General features: G+C 47.5%; 1 protein-coding gene across 1 annotated transcript in view; it reads left to right on the top strand.

Annotated features, from left to right (window-relative positions):
* The first annotated feature begins 3,663 nt into the window (after window positions 1–3,663).
* DHX37 (DEAH (Asp-Glu-Ala-His) box polypeptide 37) overlaps window positions 3,664–15,727 on the top strand; it is a 30,811-nt gene continuing 18,747 nt past the window's right edge. Inside the window, exons 1-6 of the mRNA XM_010841268.1 lie at window positions 3,664–3,860; window positions 6,882–7,051; window positions 10,009–10,121; window positions 11,413–11,755; window positions 14,664–14,812; window positions 15,654–15,725. Coding sequence (XP_010839570.1) covers window positions 3,755–3,860; window positions 6,882–7,051; window positions 10,009–10,121; window positions 11,413–11,755; window positions 14,664–14,812; window positions 15,654–15,725 — 953 coding nt within the window. The 5' untranslated portion in view covers window positions 3,664–3,754. The remainder of the gene's footprint in view (window positions 3,861–6,881; window positions 7,052–10,008; window positions 10,122–11,412; window positions 11,756–14,663; window positions 14,813–15,653; window positions 15,726–15,727) is intronic.

Here is a 15,727-nt window from a genome sequence, read left to right on the forward strand (position 1 = left end):
CCCCGCGCGCAAAGGCGCGACGGCCCTGCCTACGCCTTGCCCCGCCCCCGGACGCGGGACCTGCGGACGACCTGGCGGGAGCGCGGGACAACTGGCAGGTTACCGATCTCCCCGCCGCCCTCCCCACCCAAGCCCTCTGTGACCTGGGGCCTTTAAATCTTTCCTTTAAAAAAAACCAAAACTTTATCTTAAACTTTTCTATAAAAAGCAACTCAAGATTATAGAGGTGAAACAGCCCCAACAGGAACAATGACTACCATTGATCGGGAAATATGAATTATATATATTTTGCATATCGTTGAATTTATAACACCCAATAATTGGCCACTTTTGCCGATGGCAGGGGCACCAGCTTACTCATTCATTCTGAAATATTTAAAAGAAAAGCATTAAGCACTCGCTCCTGCCCTTCTTGAACGAACTCTATTTCAGACTCAGAAAATAGTTGAGAACGGGAAGTTCTTTTTAGGAAATCCAGGTAGTAAATGAAAAGGGAGTGAGAGAGATTAGAAAATAAGTTTGCACTCCTTAATGAAATGATGGATCCAGGCCATGATCATCAACAGACTGAAACCCAAAGGTGACATGTTGGTGGAGAACTTGAAAATGGAGGGGCCTGGACCCACCAGTCTTGGTGGTAGAAGTACCAAAGCCACCTGTGTGATGGATTCTTCCCAAAACATTTTGGACCCTAACTTGATGTGACCTCCACATCTAACTCACAGTTTACAGGAAACATGGGGGATGGAAGCAGAAAAATTAGAAACAGCAGAAGCTAAAGTCAGAATGTGGAACGTTCAACAGGATAAACAACCTTAGTTTCTTCAATAAGTAAATGATATAAAAATAAAACTTAACTTTTGTCAACCCAGAGTGAAAAGTTATCTTTTTAAATATTTACTTTATTCATTTATTTGGCTGCACCAGGTCTTCATTGTGGCAGGCAGGATCTTTCAACTGCAGCATGCGAACTCTGACTTGCAGCATGTGAGATCTATTTCTCTGACCAGGAATCAAACCCAGGTCCCTTTGCATTGGAGGTATGAAGTCTTAGCCACTAGACCACCAGGGAAGTCCCTGTATCTTGTTTTGAACTTACATTTTTCTAGATTTCTGGTGAGGTTTTCATATATTCACTGGTGTATATTTCATCATCATAAAAAATATATTGTATTTAAAGTAAACTTTTTAAAATGAAGTACAGTATACAAGACACCCTAGTGGTTCAGGTGGTAAAGAATCTGCCTGCAATTGAGAACTAGGGTTTGATCCCTGGGCTGGGAAGATCCCCTGGAGAAGGGAATGGCTACCCACTCCAGCACTCTTGCCTGGAGAATCCCATGGACAGAGGAGTCCAGTGGGCTACAGTCCATGGGGTGGTGAAGAGTCAGACACAACTGAGTGGCATACAAGCAGAAAATACTCAGTCATAGGTGCTTCTCTATGAATTTAAACAACATACAAGGTGACCAGTACCCAGGTCAAGAAAAGGAACATTATCAGTTTTGCCAAAAGGCTTCCTTTGCCCTCTCCTGTTCACTACACCCCCTCCAAAATTTAGGGGATTCATTTTGCCTGTTTTTGAACTTCTGTGAATTGGATCATAAAATATGATCTTTTGTAGTTGGCTTCTTTTGGTCAACATTATATTTATGAGATCCCTGCTGTTGTGTATTTTCCTTTTACTTTATAGAATGTTCTTTATATCTTCTGGATGTAATCCTTTGGTATATAATATTTTAGAAGAAAATATAAGAGAATGTACTATTACCTACCTAATAATAACTTTATTTACTTAAATAAGCCCATTTAAAGAAACTATAGACTGCTATTATCCTAAGCAATAAAATCCATGAAAATACAAGTTTGATTTGCTCATTTTAACTTCCCCCCCAAATCCTTTTTAATTAATTAAAAGAATGTTCATATGTATGCTATCAAAATCCTTTCATGCTCCACCTGTGTGTTTGTGGGATTTGTTTTTGCTTTTCTGAAGAAGAAGGGAGCTTGTCCAGATTAATCACAGTTATCATTCATTCTTACCTTCGACAACTGTTACTTACCTACTTGGCAGCCAGCTGCTGTTCTGGGTTATTCAAATGCTTTTCTTGGGGCAATGACTTTAATTCTTGAAAATAACTTTATCCTCTCTAAAATTCTAAAATAACTTCTAGCGCCTTCACTTTTTTTTGATGATATAATTTATTTAGCCTTAACCATTTATGCTTTTAATAGAAAAAAATGGAGACACAGGTTCTAATCAAACAAGCTGCTATACAAAGAGGCCCACGTGGCAAGGAACAAATGGTGGCCTCTGGTCAACAACCAGTAAGGAATTGAGACCCTGAGTCCACCAGTCTCCAAGGAAATAAATCTTGCCAACATCAACACAAGCTTGGAAGCATTTTCTCCCCAGTCGTGGCTTCAGATGTGACTCCATCCCTGGCCAACATCATGACTAAAAAAAAAAAAAAAAATGGAGACACAAGTTCAGTTCACTCAGTCATGTCTGACTCTTCATGACCCCATGGACTGCATCACGCCAGTCCTCTCTGTCCATCACAAATTCCCGAAGCTTGCTCAAACTCATGTCCATTGAGTCGGCGATTCCATCCAACCATCTCATCCTCTGGCATCCCCTTCTCCTCCTGTCTTCAATCTTTCTCAGCATCAGGGTCTTTTTCAATGTGTCAATTCTTCGCATCAGGTGGCCAAAGTATTGGAGCTTGAGCTTCAGTATCAGTCCTTCCAATGAATATTCAGGACTGATTTCCTTTAGGATTGACTGGTTTGATCTCCTTGCAGTCCAAGGGATTCTCAAGAGTCTTCTCCTTTCGGCACTCAGCTTTCTTTATGGTCCAACTCTCACATCCATACATGACTACTGGAAAAACCATAGCTTTGACTATATGGACCTCTGTCGGCAAAGTAATGTCTCTGCTTTTTAATATGCTGCCTAGGCTGGTCATAACTTTTCTTCTAAGAAGCAAGCATCTTTTAATTTCGTGACTGCAGTCATCATCTGCAGTGATTTTGGAGCCCAAGAAAATAAAGTCTGTCATTGTTTCCACTGTTTCCCCATCTATTTGCCATGAAGTGATGGGATTGGATGCCATAATCTTAGTTTTTTGAATGTTGAGTTAGTGAAGACACAGTATAGCTGTTCTGTTCACAAAATAATTACAGAATTCAGAAAATACAATATTTCCGAGTGCAATGCAGAAAATTTGATGTGGTCATGAAAATGCAAAGTTGTCTAATTGATGCCTTCTTTTACTTTTTCTGTCTTTGTAATGAAAATATTTAATGCCTTTTTTACTACACAAATAATGTTGCTTGTAAGAATATCAGAAAGTACAGATAAGCCAAAAAAAGAGGGAAGAAGACTGTATTAGGAGTAGGTTATATTTTTAAAGCCGACAAAACACTCTCATTCCCAAATTAATATTAGTAGATAATTCAGATTTAGTGGTTTCATTCCTGCGAACAGCCGTGGGCTGAAACAGAAGACTCTTGGGCACCTCAGGCCCCGCCCCTCCCTAACTTGGCCCCGCCTCGCTCCGCCCCCAGCGGCCTTGGTTTTTAAGGTGACCCCGCCTCTAGCCCCGCCCGCAGGAGATCTGTTAGTACCAGCTCTCGCGAGAGCGTAGCCCGGAAGTTTTCCGTCCTGAACCTTGGTGGGGGCCCACGTGAGTTGGGCTTAGAAGTGCTCGGGTCTTGCTACCCTACCTTCAGGAGCAGGAGTTCGGGCGCCATGGGGAAGCTGCGCCGGAGGTACAACATCAAGGGGCGCCAGCAGACGGCCCCCGGCACCTCTAAAGGCCCTCCCGAGCCGCCCCCCGTGCGGCTGGAACTGGAGGGTAAGAAGGCCCTGGACAGGGGCTGGGTTTCGGGTGAGAGACCAACCAGGGCCTTGAGGCCAGGGCTGGCTAGTGGGGCTGAAGGACGCCCGGACTGTGTCCTGCGTCTGCGACTCCGGAACGCTCCCGGAGAGAGGCCTCCCACCTCAGATGATCCAAAGAAAGGGGGAATGGTGACAGTTTTCGTTTTAACTGAGTTTGGAACAATACCTGGAGTTTCTTTCCAGTGTGGTCGTAGTATAGCAACGTGGGGAATTTGGACAAGAAAATAAGGTAATTCCATTCATTTTGATGGCATCAATTATATCCTCCCTACCAGCGACTTTTAAGTTTGTATTTTTCAGCCCAGATCTGTCTGTTTAGCTCTAGGCTGCTTGACATTTCTGCTAAGACCCCTCCGTTTTGTTAGGGAAGACTGGTGTGCCAGTCTAGGAGAGTAACAGAAGATGAGATTAAGGCGGAAAAAAATCCCTGTCGTGCACAGTTTATATGCTTTTGGGAAGAGACAAGTAAAGAAAAACACAGAATATATAGAATATTTTGCATACATTCATACTAAACAGATAAAGTACAAGAGGTGTTTGGTGAGTTGCAGAGTTTCGTGCGGTAGAGGGGGAAGACCCCATTGAGAAAGCATTGGATCCTTAAGACCTGAGGGCCATCAGAATGGCTGAGTGGAGATGAAATATTAAGTGGGGCCAGGATGGGTAGGACCTGGTGGGTCATGGTGAGGACAGTGAACCTGTAGGGTTTAGAGCAGAGGAGGAACAAGGCATGGGCTTAGGTTTTAACAGCATAACTCTGGTGCTGTGTTGAGGAAGAGCAGTAGAGGGCAAAGAATCAGGGCGATTGGATAGGGGGCTGCCGAGTACAGTCAGTAGGGCAGAAGTTGATGCTTGGTCCGGGGCGGCAGCAGCCGAGGGTGTGAGAGGTGGTTGAATTCAAGATGTATTTGGAAGATGGAGCTAATAGGATTTGCTGGCTGACTGTGCACAAGAACAAAGGAGATGTCAAGAATGAATCCCAGGTGTGGGGTCCAGTGGCTGGCAGCTGGAGAAGGCGGGGAGGGGCCAGCTTGGGAAGAGGCCAGGAGCTTGGTTTTGGATATGTGTGTTTTGGGGGCCCTGTTATATATCCAAGTAGAGGGATAGTCAGGCAGCTGTTGACTCAGATGCTTAGAAGAGGCAAGTCCAGGGGAGATAGCAGTTTGGAATCATCACTGTGGATAGATGATATTTATTTAAGTCTGAAGACTGGACCAGCTCTCACTGAGCAGTGAGTTTAGCCCAGTGAGGTGGGAGGAGCCCCTTGGGAGTGTGGTTGTCCAGGGACCATGAAGAAGACCCACCATTTGTGTCATGTTGCTGTGGGGTCAGGGAGGGAGAGAAAGACCCCTGGATGTAACACCAGGGAGGCCATCAGTGGCCTTGATGGGTCCAGTTTCGCAGGAGAGTTGAGGATGAAGTTATTGAGTGAGTTCAGTTGTCTTGCTGGCCCTTGAAATTGAACACACTCCAAAGTTAAACTCATCCGGCTGCTTGTATAGGATCCCTGAAGCTCAAGCTGATTTAGGCATGAGGGAAGAGTGAGCCTAGATTCTGGAGGTGGAGGGAGAGAGAACCAGGCCCGATGGGGAAGCCTACTTCACTTCACCCACTAACCAGCCTCCTCTTCCACACTCTCCTCCTGGACCCTGAAGGAAGTGAAGTTATGGGAAAGATTGTCAAGGTGGGAATCTGGAATCTGAATTCCCTCCTCAGAAGTTGCAGGGATTGGCTGGGAGTTGAAGTAACTCACCTGATATCTCCGTGCCTTAATTTTCTCAGCTGTCACATGGATCCAGCAGTTACATACTTGTTCATGGGGGTGGTAGTTTGGGAGAATATGTTTGTAACTGAGAATGCTTTGAAAAGTAAAGACAGGCTGTGTCTTTACTGACTTGTCCTGTGATGGGCACTGTTCATTCTAACAGCAGTGACAGCTCAGGAGGTGAGATAGACTGACAGTGAAGTGAATGCAGAGGAGCCTGAGGTCTTTTAGACCCAAAGATTTGGGAAAAGTTTCTCACCCTAGAACAAGACATCTCCATTTATCCTTGAGACTTTTAGGGGCCAGAGGGACCTTATAAGATTATAAAGCAGCTTGCCTTCTGCAAAGAGCCTTCTCTGATCACTGATCCAATGTTGTTACCCTCTTTCTTATTTTTATTTTTAGCATGTCCCCCCTTTTTCCTTCCTATGGCACATTGGTTCTCAAATGTTTTCCTCTAAGGACATTTTTTTAACATTCTTAAACATTGAAGACCCCAAAGTGCTTTTGTTAGTGTGAGTTCTATCGAAATTTATCATAGTAGAAATTAAAACAGAGATGTAGGGGTTTGGGGCTTTTTTTGTTTTTGACTGATTTTTGGCTTCAGTGGATCTTTACTGTAGCACAGGGGCTCTCTTGTTGCGGCACATGGGCTCAGCAGCTGTAGCACGCGAGCTTAGTTGTGAGGGGGGTTTTAGTTCCTCAACCAGGAATGGATTTGCACCCCTTGCGGTGAAAGCATGGTGTCTTAACCACTGGGCCACCAGGGAATTCCCAAAAACGCCGACATTTAAAAATAAATATAACACAAGCTCAGTACTTAGTTCACTGTACACCCAGAAGAGAGTATCTTTTAGAGTTATTGTAAAAGTGGTTTTGATCTCACAGACTCTCTGAAAGCAGGACCCTACAGGAGGAACGCACTGGTGTAGTTTATTCCCTCCTTGCTCTACCTCCTTCTGTCTTCCCAAAACACAAGGGTGGAGGTACCCGACTCATGGCGGAGGCTGACCTGTGGCAGGTGCTGGATGGACAGTGTGGTGAAGGTGCGGCGGCCCTACATCCCCGTTCCTGTGCAGGTGCTTGGATGGCTCGCACAGAGGGCAGAAGGGCCCCCCCGGAGGAAAACAGCATTAAGATAGCGTCTTGAGACCCTAGGCATCCTCGCTCTCTAGCCCCAGGGCTGTGGGTCAGGCGAGCATATCTTTTCAGATAAGGACACGTTGAAAGGAGTCGATGCAAGCAACGCTCTTGTCCTTCCCGGGAAGAAGAAGAAAAAGACCAAAGCCCCTCCCCTGTCCAAGAAGGAGAAGAAGCCGCTGACCAAGAAAGAACGGAAAATGCTGCAGAGAATCTTAGACCAGAAGGAGAAGAAGAGCCAGGTATGCATTCTGTGTCTGTACTCAGCCCTCCAGACTGGCAAGGGATGGGGATGGAAGGGGTCTGTGTCCCCTGACATGATCTCTTCAATAGGACCATCAGATAGAACTTTCTGGAATGAAGGACAAGTTCTTTGTCTGCAGTATCCAATATGGTGGTCACCAGCCATGTGTGGCTGTTGAGTACTTGAGATGTGGCCAGTCAGACTGAGAGATTGATTTTTTTTTTTTTAATGTATTTATTTGGCTGCACCCAGTCTTAGTTGCAGAATGCGGGATCTTTAGTTGCAGCATGTGGGATCTAGTTCCCTGATCAGGGATCGAACCCAGGCCCCCTGCATTGGGAGCATGTCCAGCCACTGGACCACCAGGGAAGTTGCAGAGGAATTGAATTTTTAATGTGATTTGGTTTTAATTTAAATGCAAATAGCCACATATAACTAATGCCCCTTGTGGGACACGCAGAATCAGAACCTTCCAGCCCTCGAAGGAGGACATGCTTCTGGGGTGTCTGTCGGTCTGGAATGGGTTCAGGTTTGTAGAGACCGTGTTTGTTGAACCAGGAGTCAGTCAATCAACGTGCTCACTGTTTATTCTCCACCCCACATTCATTTTGTTTATTTTTTAAACTTTATCCTAGAGAGTTTTGACCTTTTTTACTTAATATTTTTTTAAGGAGAATATTTTATATTGAGAAATTCTAGCATATATAAAAGTAGAGACATTAGGGTCACGAGCTCCCATGTACCTACCAGTCACCAACTTCAACAGTTGTCGAGCCCATGGTCAACCTCAATCATCTCCACGGCCAGTCAGTTTCCTACCCCATAGATCAGAGCCCAGGCAGCCTCAGTCTGTACTGTTTCTTTGGCTATCCTGACAAATGACCACCAGCTGGGTATCTTAAACAACAGAAATGGGTTCTCTTGCTGATCTAGAAGCCAGAAGTCTGAAATCAAAGGGTGGGCAGGGCTGTGCTCCTTCTGAAGGTTCCAGGGGAGGGCAGTACCTGGCTTCTTCCAAACCCTGGTGGCTCCAGGTTTCCTTGGCTTGTGGCCACATCACTGCATTCTCTGCCTGCATCTTCACATGGGCTGCTCCCCTGTGTGTCTCTCCTCTGTGTATCTCTGATAAGGACACTTGTCTTTGAATTTAGGACTCACCTGGTTAATCCAGTGTCTCATCTTGAGATCCTTAATTACCCTTAACTTGAATAAGATCCCATCCTGGGACACGGGCTTCCCAGGTGGCGCTAGTGGTAAAGAACACGCCTGCCAGTGCAGGAAACATAAGAGACTTGCGTGTGATCTCTGAGTTCAGAAGATCCCCTGGAGCAGTGCATGGCAACCCACTCCAGTATTCTTGCCTGGAGAATCTCCACGGACAGAAGAACCTAGCAGGCTTCAGTCCATGGGATCGCAAAGAGTAGGACATGAATGAAGCAACTTAGCATGCACTGGGACATGGATGTATGTTTTTGAAGGGCCACCATTCAACCCATTATGTAGCATTGTATCCCTGAATATTTCAGTTTGCATCTCTAAAATAAAAGACCATTTCCAATAACTGCAGTGCCTTTAACACGTCCAGATTTTTTCAAAACACCATCAAATAGCCAGTAAATAGTCAAACTTTGCACCATTTCATTGCGCTGTCCACCCCATCTCTTGTCTTTCCCCCTTATCATTTGTTGCAGAGATTGGTTTGTTTGTCTCAAAGACTTTCCCATGGTCTGGATTAAATTTTTTTATCTCTGTAATTTAAAAAGTATTCTTCCACTGTCCAGTTTCCTATAAATTGGTATTCGGGTCCAGGGCAGTGACTCAACAGAGACAGTTTTGCCCCCACTGAGACCATTTGGCCAAGTCTGGAGACTTTTGGAGTTGTAACGATTTGGAGGATGCTACTAGCATTTTGCAGGGTAGAGGCCTGGGATGCTATTAAATAGCCTGCAGTGCCCAGAACATCAAAAAATTATCTGACTCTAAATGCTAGTGTGTGGAGACCAAGAAACTTGATCTAAAGGCTTCAGGAGACTGCCTCCTGACAGTCTTTTGAAATTGGAGTATAATTGCTTTCTAATGCTGTGTTAGTTTCTGCTGTATAACAGCGTGAACCAGTTATACGTATACATATATCCCCTCCCTCCTGAGCCTCTCTCCCATCCCTCCTTAGTCTTTCTGACAGGGTGACCACACAGGGTGCCGTGACCACCAGGGGACACACAGGCCTGCCATTAGCAGCTCTGCCATTAGCAGCTCTGCCATCAGTCCCTGGAGCTCTTCATCCAGGGGAGGACTCACTGGCCTGTGAGTGTGTGCTGTTTTTCATCCTGCGAGCATCTTTGCTTGCTGTTTTGTATGTTGTTTTTTCTTTTCTCAATTAGGAAATTTGTGCACGCCTGTATATATGTGTGTGCACGTGTGTATATATGTGTGTGTACATATATACACAAATATGAGCACATATTAAAGTATCTGTATAATTTCAAGAATAGTGAAACAAATACTCGTGGCTCGTTCACCCAGAGGAAGGAAGCCAACTGGGCCCACCTTTCACTGCTTTATTCCAGATAGCGTGGGGACTACTTGCCATCACACAAAGAGCTATTCCTCCCTTGTAGTAACTGCCGGGGAGTCTTACGTTATACAGATGGGCCCTATTTTATTTATTCCATCTCCCTTTGATGGGCATCTGGCTAGTCGATAATCTCTCATGACACACCATGGGGCAAAGAGAACCTTGTTTATCCAACCACAGACTCTGTAAGGGGACGAGAAGCCCAAGCTCACATGTCTGTCAATGTTAAGAACACTGTGATGCCAGGCAATTAAAGTTCAGCCTTTGGTTTAAAAAAGACTGTGGGTGTTAGAGATGCTGTAAATTTATTTAGAGTCTCAACTTCCCTTCTAAAGAGGCTCATGATGCCAAATGTATAACACACTCGTTTCCTTCCCCAGCGAGCTGAGATGCTACAGAAATTGAGTGAAGTCCAGGTTTCAGAAGCTGAGATGAGACTCTTCTACACCACGTCCAAGCTGGGCACTGGAGAACGCATGTACCACACCAAAGAGTAAGTCACCAGGTTCCTCTCGGAAGCCCGTTCCTCCCTCCAGGGCTCCCAGGGCGGGGGAATGTCTTGGGAGTCATGGGGTCTTCTGGGGTTATGAGAAAATACATTTGTAATGACCCGTGTGCTAAAATACGTCCAATGGGTACAGACCTCACATGCTGCTTAATATGCTGGTATCTTTTGCCCACGTGTGGGTCTTCTAGAGCTTCAGTAACCAGGCACCACAAACCAGGTACCTTAACACAAGAGGAATTTATTCTCGTGGCTCTGACGGCCAGAAGTCCAAAGTCAAAGTGTCAGTGGGGTTGTTTCCTGCCAGAGGCCGGAGAATCTGTTCCATTCTGTCCCCCAGCTCCTGGTGGTGCCAGCAGTCCTGGGTGCTCCGCAGCCCATGTCACCCCAGTCTGTGTGCCACTGCAGTGTCCTCCGTGTGTCTATCTGAGTCTTCCATGGCTTTCTTCTGTCTGGGTCTGGGTCCCTGTTTTCTCCTCTTATAAGGACACCAGGCACTGGATTTAGGGCCCACCCTAACTCAGTTTGACCTCATCTTCATGACATCTGCAAACACCCCGTTTGCACATAAGATCACATTTTGAGTATCTGGGTGGCCACGAATTTGGGGAAGACAGATACTTCCACAGTCAATATTTAAGAATTAGGAGATTTCATGTTAAAATCCTTGGTTCCCCTTCCTGCCCTAGTCTTGACCCGTTGAAGGATGTGGCCACACCAGCTGGCATTCCCACAGGGCAGCTTGCCTTAGGTGGGGTCCATGTGTTCCCTCAGCTCAGGCCCCTGCTCCCTGCCCTCTCACACTTGGCCCACTGTGTTCATTTCCAGTACCGTCCCATAAGACTTGTGGCACATTTAATGACTGCTTGTTGAATGCAAACTGCATCTCAGGCTCTCCTCTGGGCCCTAGAAATAGAGCAGTGCACAAAAATAAACTTTCTTCCCATAAGGAGCTTACGTTCTGATAGTGGGGAGATGGGCAGTAGTTAGATAAATAATAGAAAGAGCTTTTTGCTCAGTAGAAAAGAACAGGGCGAAGAGGATGGAGGCGGTGGGAGAGGTGATTGAGGCTGAAGTCAGGGGAAGTCTTCCTGAGAGGTGACCTTTGAGTCAAGTGAGGGAGAAGCTGCCTGCAGGGACCATGGACAGCGGGTGCAAAGGCCTTGAGGCAGGAAGGGGCGTGGCTCCTGAGTCCTGCCTCTGATGAGCCTTCAGCAACCCAGAGCTGCCTCAGGTTGGCTGGCCCATCCTAGAGCCTGATTTTGTGCCTTCCCTGCAGGAAACTGGATGATGTGGCAGCCCAGGGTTCAGAGAAGATCAGCAGCCTCAGTGGGGCCCACCGGAAGCGCCGCCGCCAGGAGGCAGAAGAGGAGTCGGAATCCTCAGTGGACTCTGAACCCGAGGAGGCCCCAATAGACAATCGGTCAGAGGCCAGCACAGGGTCGGCCCCAGCGCACGTGCCACCAGCTCCATCTGGGGCCAGGGGCCAGAACCCAGTGCCCAGCGGCCCAGCTGAGACTCCTGCCCCTCCAGCAGCTACTCCCACGGCAGCCTCTGCCCTGGTCAGGCCCCCATCGAAGCCCGCAGTCTTCATCCCCGTGAACCGCTCCCCCGAAATGCAGGTTGGTCGCTCCAGTGTTTGATGGAGAGCTTAGGGGATCAGGTCAGTACAGTGAGGGGCTGTGGGTGCAGCGAGAAGGCATCTCGGGATCTGAGCAGATTGCCTCGCCTTCTGTGTCTAGGTTTCATCATCTGGAAAAGGGGGATAGCTGTACCTGCCTTGTCAGGCTGATGAATGAGTACCTGGCATGTGGTGGGGCTCTTGAGATGGGTGTCAGCTGCCTTTCTCATCTTCTGGTCACTGTCACCTGCAGCCTCTGACCACGGGTCCTGGCCCAAGTGTCCACTCTTCGGGACAAGAGCTTAGGCTGTGGAGTCAGTTGGCCTGGAACGGAGTGCTGATCCCTCCACTGCCCAGCTCGTTCCTGGGCCCCGTTTTCTTGATCTGTGGAATGGGAGTACCTGTCTACTCACAAGGGTTCCATCTCTCTGCACTTGGTTTCCTTGTCTGGTAAAGTGACTGTCTTACTGGGTTGTCACAACAACAAGATTAAGGGACAGGAAGCTCAAGGCCCATGGAAGAATAGAATAGAAAATATTAGTACATTGTTCCAATTAAGAATAAGTCATTTAATGAGACTGCTTTGAGGTTGGTGATGCCTCAGGGTTTGGCCCATTGTAGATGGTGGTTACTCCGTCCACCCGCCAGCCCAGGAAGTAGAGCAGTCTACAGCCTCTGGAGCTTTCAGTCCAGCAGACGAGACCAAGATGGACAACACAGTGTCACACAAGGGGAGGGACAAGAGCCACGGAGGGGAAGATCGGGTACCATGAAGGGGCAGTGCAGGAGTACATAGGCTCGATAGGGAAAGTATCTTCTGGGATAAGAGCTCGGTGACCAGCTGAGAACAGGGGGGCCGTCCCATACTGAGAACTGCGTGAGCAAAGGCCCTGAGGCAAGAGGGCTCATGGGTCTCAGAGCAGCAGTTTCAAACCACAGATTAGATTGTGGAAACGTGGGCTGTGACCAGCTTTTTTTTTTTAATGGAAAAGAATAGAAAATATTAATCACTGTTCCATACAAAAAGTAGTAGTTTACTGAGAGGGCTTCCCAGGCGGTGCTAGTGGTAAAGAACCCACCTGCCAGTGCAGGAAACGTAAAAGACGCAGGTTTGATCCCTGGATCGGAGAGATCCCCTGGAGGAAGGCACAGCAACCCACTCCAGTATTCTTGCCTGGAGAATCCCTGGACAGAGGAGCCTGGTGGGCTACAGTCCATAGGGTCGAAAAGAGTTGGACACAACTGAAGCAACTTAACATACACAGTTTTATGAGATTGCAATTCCGGTCACAGGTACATTTGTGTGCTTATATACATTAGGTAGTTAGAATAGGAAAAAGGAGTCCAGAATGGCAGTGGCAAAAAGACAAGGAAGGGAAAAGCCCATGAAAATAGAACAAAGGAAGGTCCGAGGACCAGAGTGAAGACCTCAGGTAAAACAAACGGCACTTCTGGCTAGCCCAGTTTACATAGGGTAGGCCCAGGAGGAGGAGGAAAAAACATATAAAAAGAAGAGCCAAAATTGGGCCGAGGGCCTCTCTTCTCTTCTTGTCTTTTGGGTTGCATGCCCTCACGCCTTGAAGATGTATTTTTCTTTACTTTCTGAATAAAACTGAGCTGTAACACTGGTCCATCCGAGGGCTTTTGACCTTGGTCCGTCCAAGGGCTTCAAATTTTTGCTGCAATAAGACAGAATCGAGGAAATTACAAATTCCCTGGACACATATAAAGAATTAGGGTGGGCTCACTGCTATAACAGACCTTGAAGTGCCACTGGCTTCACGCCACAAAGGTTTCCTTGTAGGTGATGTCAGAGCCTGATGCTATCCACTGGCAAGTGAGGGGTATGGGATTCTGGTCCACACACTGATTCAGCGACCCAGGCTCCACCATCCAGCGTCCCTGGTGCCCCCCGGGGTTCCTCCCTTGGCCTTTCACTGTGTTTTTTCCACAAGTGTATTACTGAGCCTAGGTTTGTAAGTGACCTTGTATCATATATGTTTTCCTGCACTTTGTTTTTTTGTTAATCAGCATTATGTTCCTGGGATTTACTTATCTGTGAAGATGTATGTCACTGAGGTCCGTTTGGTTTGGTTTCGGTTTTGAAACTGCTATAGAGTATTCCTCTGCTTGAATAGAGCTCGGTTTAAGTAGTCATCTCCGGCTGGACATTTGAAATATTCTTGCTTTTTACTCCCATCTTCTCTGCTGCTTTACATTTTCTTATCCTTTTCTCGTCATCACAGATACAAAACTTTGGGGGACAGGGTTTGCAAACTGGAGGTCACAGCCATCATGGGGTCATGAGATGGCCAGTGCTGCTTTTTTTAACCAATAGGATAGAAGTAGAGAACAGAATTTTTAAAATTAGGCATGCTTCACACATAATCAGAGCAAGCAGGGGTTCACAAAACCCCTCCCTCACTATGGAATACTTGTGTGTGCGTGTATGTGTGTGCATGTGCATACACTCATGTGTGAGTACCTAGCAGAATCACACCTAGGATGTGATGCTGTGTCTCACATCCTGAATTTTAGTAAAACTAGCAGCCAGTTGTTTGCTGAATTGACTCTTCCATAAGTGTGAACTCCCCCAGCAGCAGCGGAGGGTTCTTGTGCCGCACAGGGGCTTCTCTGCACCAGGCTGACCCTTTGGATGCCGGGTGTGACATTCCAAAGGACCCAACCCATGTCTCTGGGCCCCCTCCGCAGCCGTCAAGGCTTCCATCCTCCAGAGTGGCCCACCTGTTCCCCCTTGACTGGGTGCCAGCTGCTGCCTTCGTAGGAACCACATCACCTGTATAGTCTTGCTTTGAGCAAAGACCCCTCATCCCGTCTGCCCTTCTGCAGCAGCTGCAACCCCCCTCTACCCCTCATTCCCTGAGTTCTGACTTCCTCTCTCTCACCAGGAAGAGCGGCTGAAGCTCCCGATTCTCTCTGAAGAACAAGTGATCATGGAGGCAGTGGCTGAGCACCCTATCGTCATCATATGTGGTGAGACCGGCAGCGGGAAGACCACCCAGGTGCCGCAGTTTCTCTACGAAGCAGGCTACAGCAGGTGAGGGCTGGCCACAGGGTCCCCCGCAGGTCTCTCAGCTGACAGTGGACGTGGTTCCCCAAAGTTGTTAGGAGCACGGGCTCCTGGAGATCTGATTCCAGTTCTGTGGTTGACATGCTGTATGACTTGGGGCAAGCTCCTTAACCTCTCTGGGCCTCAGTTGCCTCAGCTGTGAGATGGGGGCTCATCATTGCCAGCTACTTCATAGGGTTGTTATGTAGATGAAATGACTGGATTTGTGTAAAACACTTAGATCAGTTCCTAGTGGGAGCGGTGGTGTGTTGTCTCCTGTTAGCCCTTTTGACCCGTGTATGTTGAGGTCCCCAAGACCGCCCCCAAGTCAGCAATTTTCTTGGAAGACTCCAGGTCCTACAGTGAAGGACACAATGTTCCATCAGCAAAGGAGGAAGGCACGTGGGGTGAAGTCTGGGGGAACCAGGCGCAGCCTCCCAGAGCCCTCTCCTGGGCGGTCACACAGGACGTGCTTCATTCCCCCAGCAACGAGTTGTGATAACACGTATGAGTGTCCTTTACCAGGATGCCTGTAGACACTCAGCGCCCAGGGTTCTTCGTTGGGGGTTGGTCACGTGGGTACTCTCTGCCTGGTACCTGCCAAATTCTAGACTCCCTGAAGGAAAGCAGTTGTCAGCATGAACCATGTAGTTTGTACAGACAGTCCAGGCCCAGGGAGCCCCTCTTATCCATCAGGGAGAGGTGGGAGCCCCCCTGAAATCCAGGATCCCAGACACCAGCCAGGGACATTTGTAGGGACAGCAGCCTCGGGCCTGCTGGGTCAGCTCCTTCCTGCCTGAAATTCAGCCCTGTGTTCTCCCCCTCACAGCGACAACAGCATCATTGGCGTCACGGAGCCCCGCCGAGTGGCTGCCGTGGCCATGTCCCAGCGGGTAGCCAAGG

The sequence above is a fragment of the Bison bison genome, unplaced genomic scaffold, assembly GCF_000754665.1.
Source record: "Bison bison bison isolate TAMUID 2011002044 unplaced genomic scaffold, Bison_UMD1.0 scf7180017864160, whole genome shotgun sequence".
In the NCBI taxonomy this organism is placed as follows: Eukaryota; Metazoa; Chordata; class Mammalia; order Artiodactyla; family Bovidae; genus Bison; species Bison bison.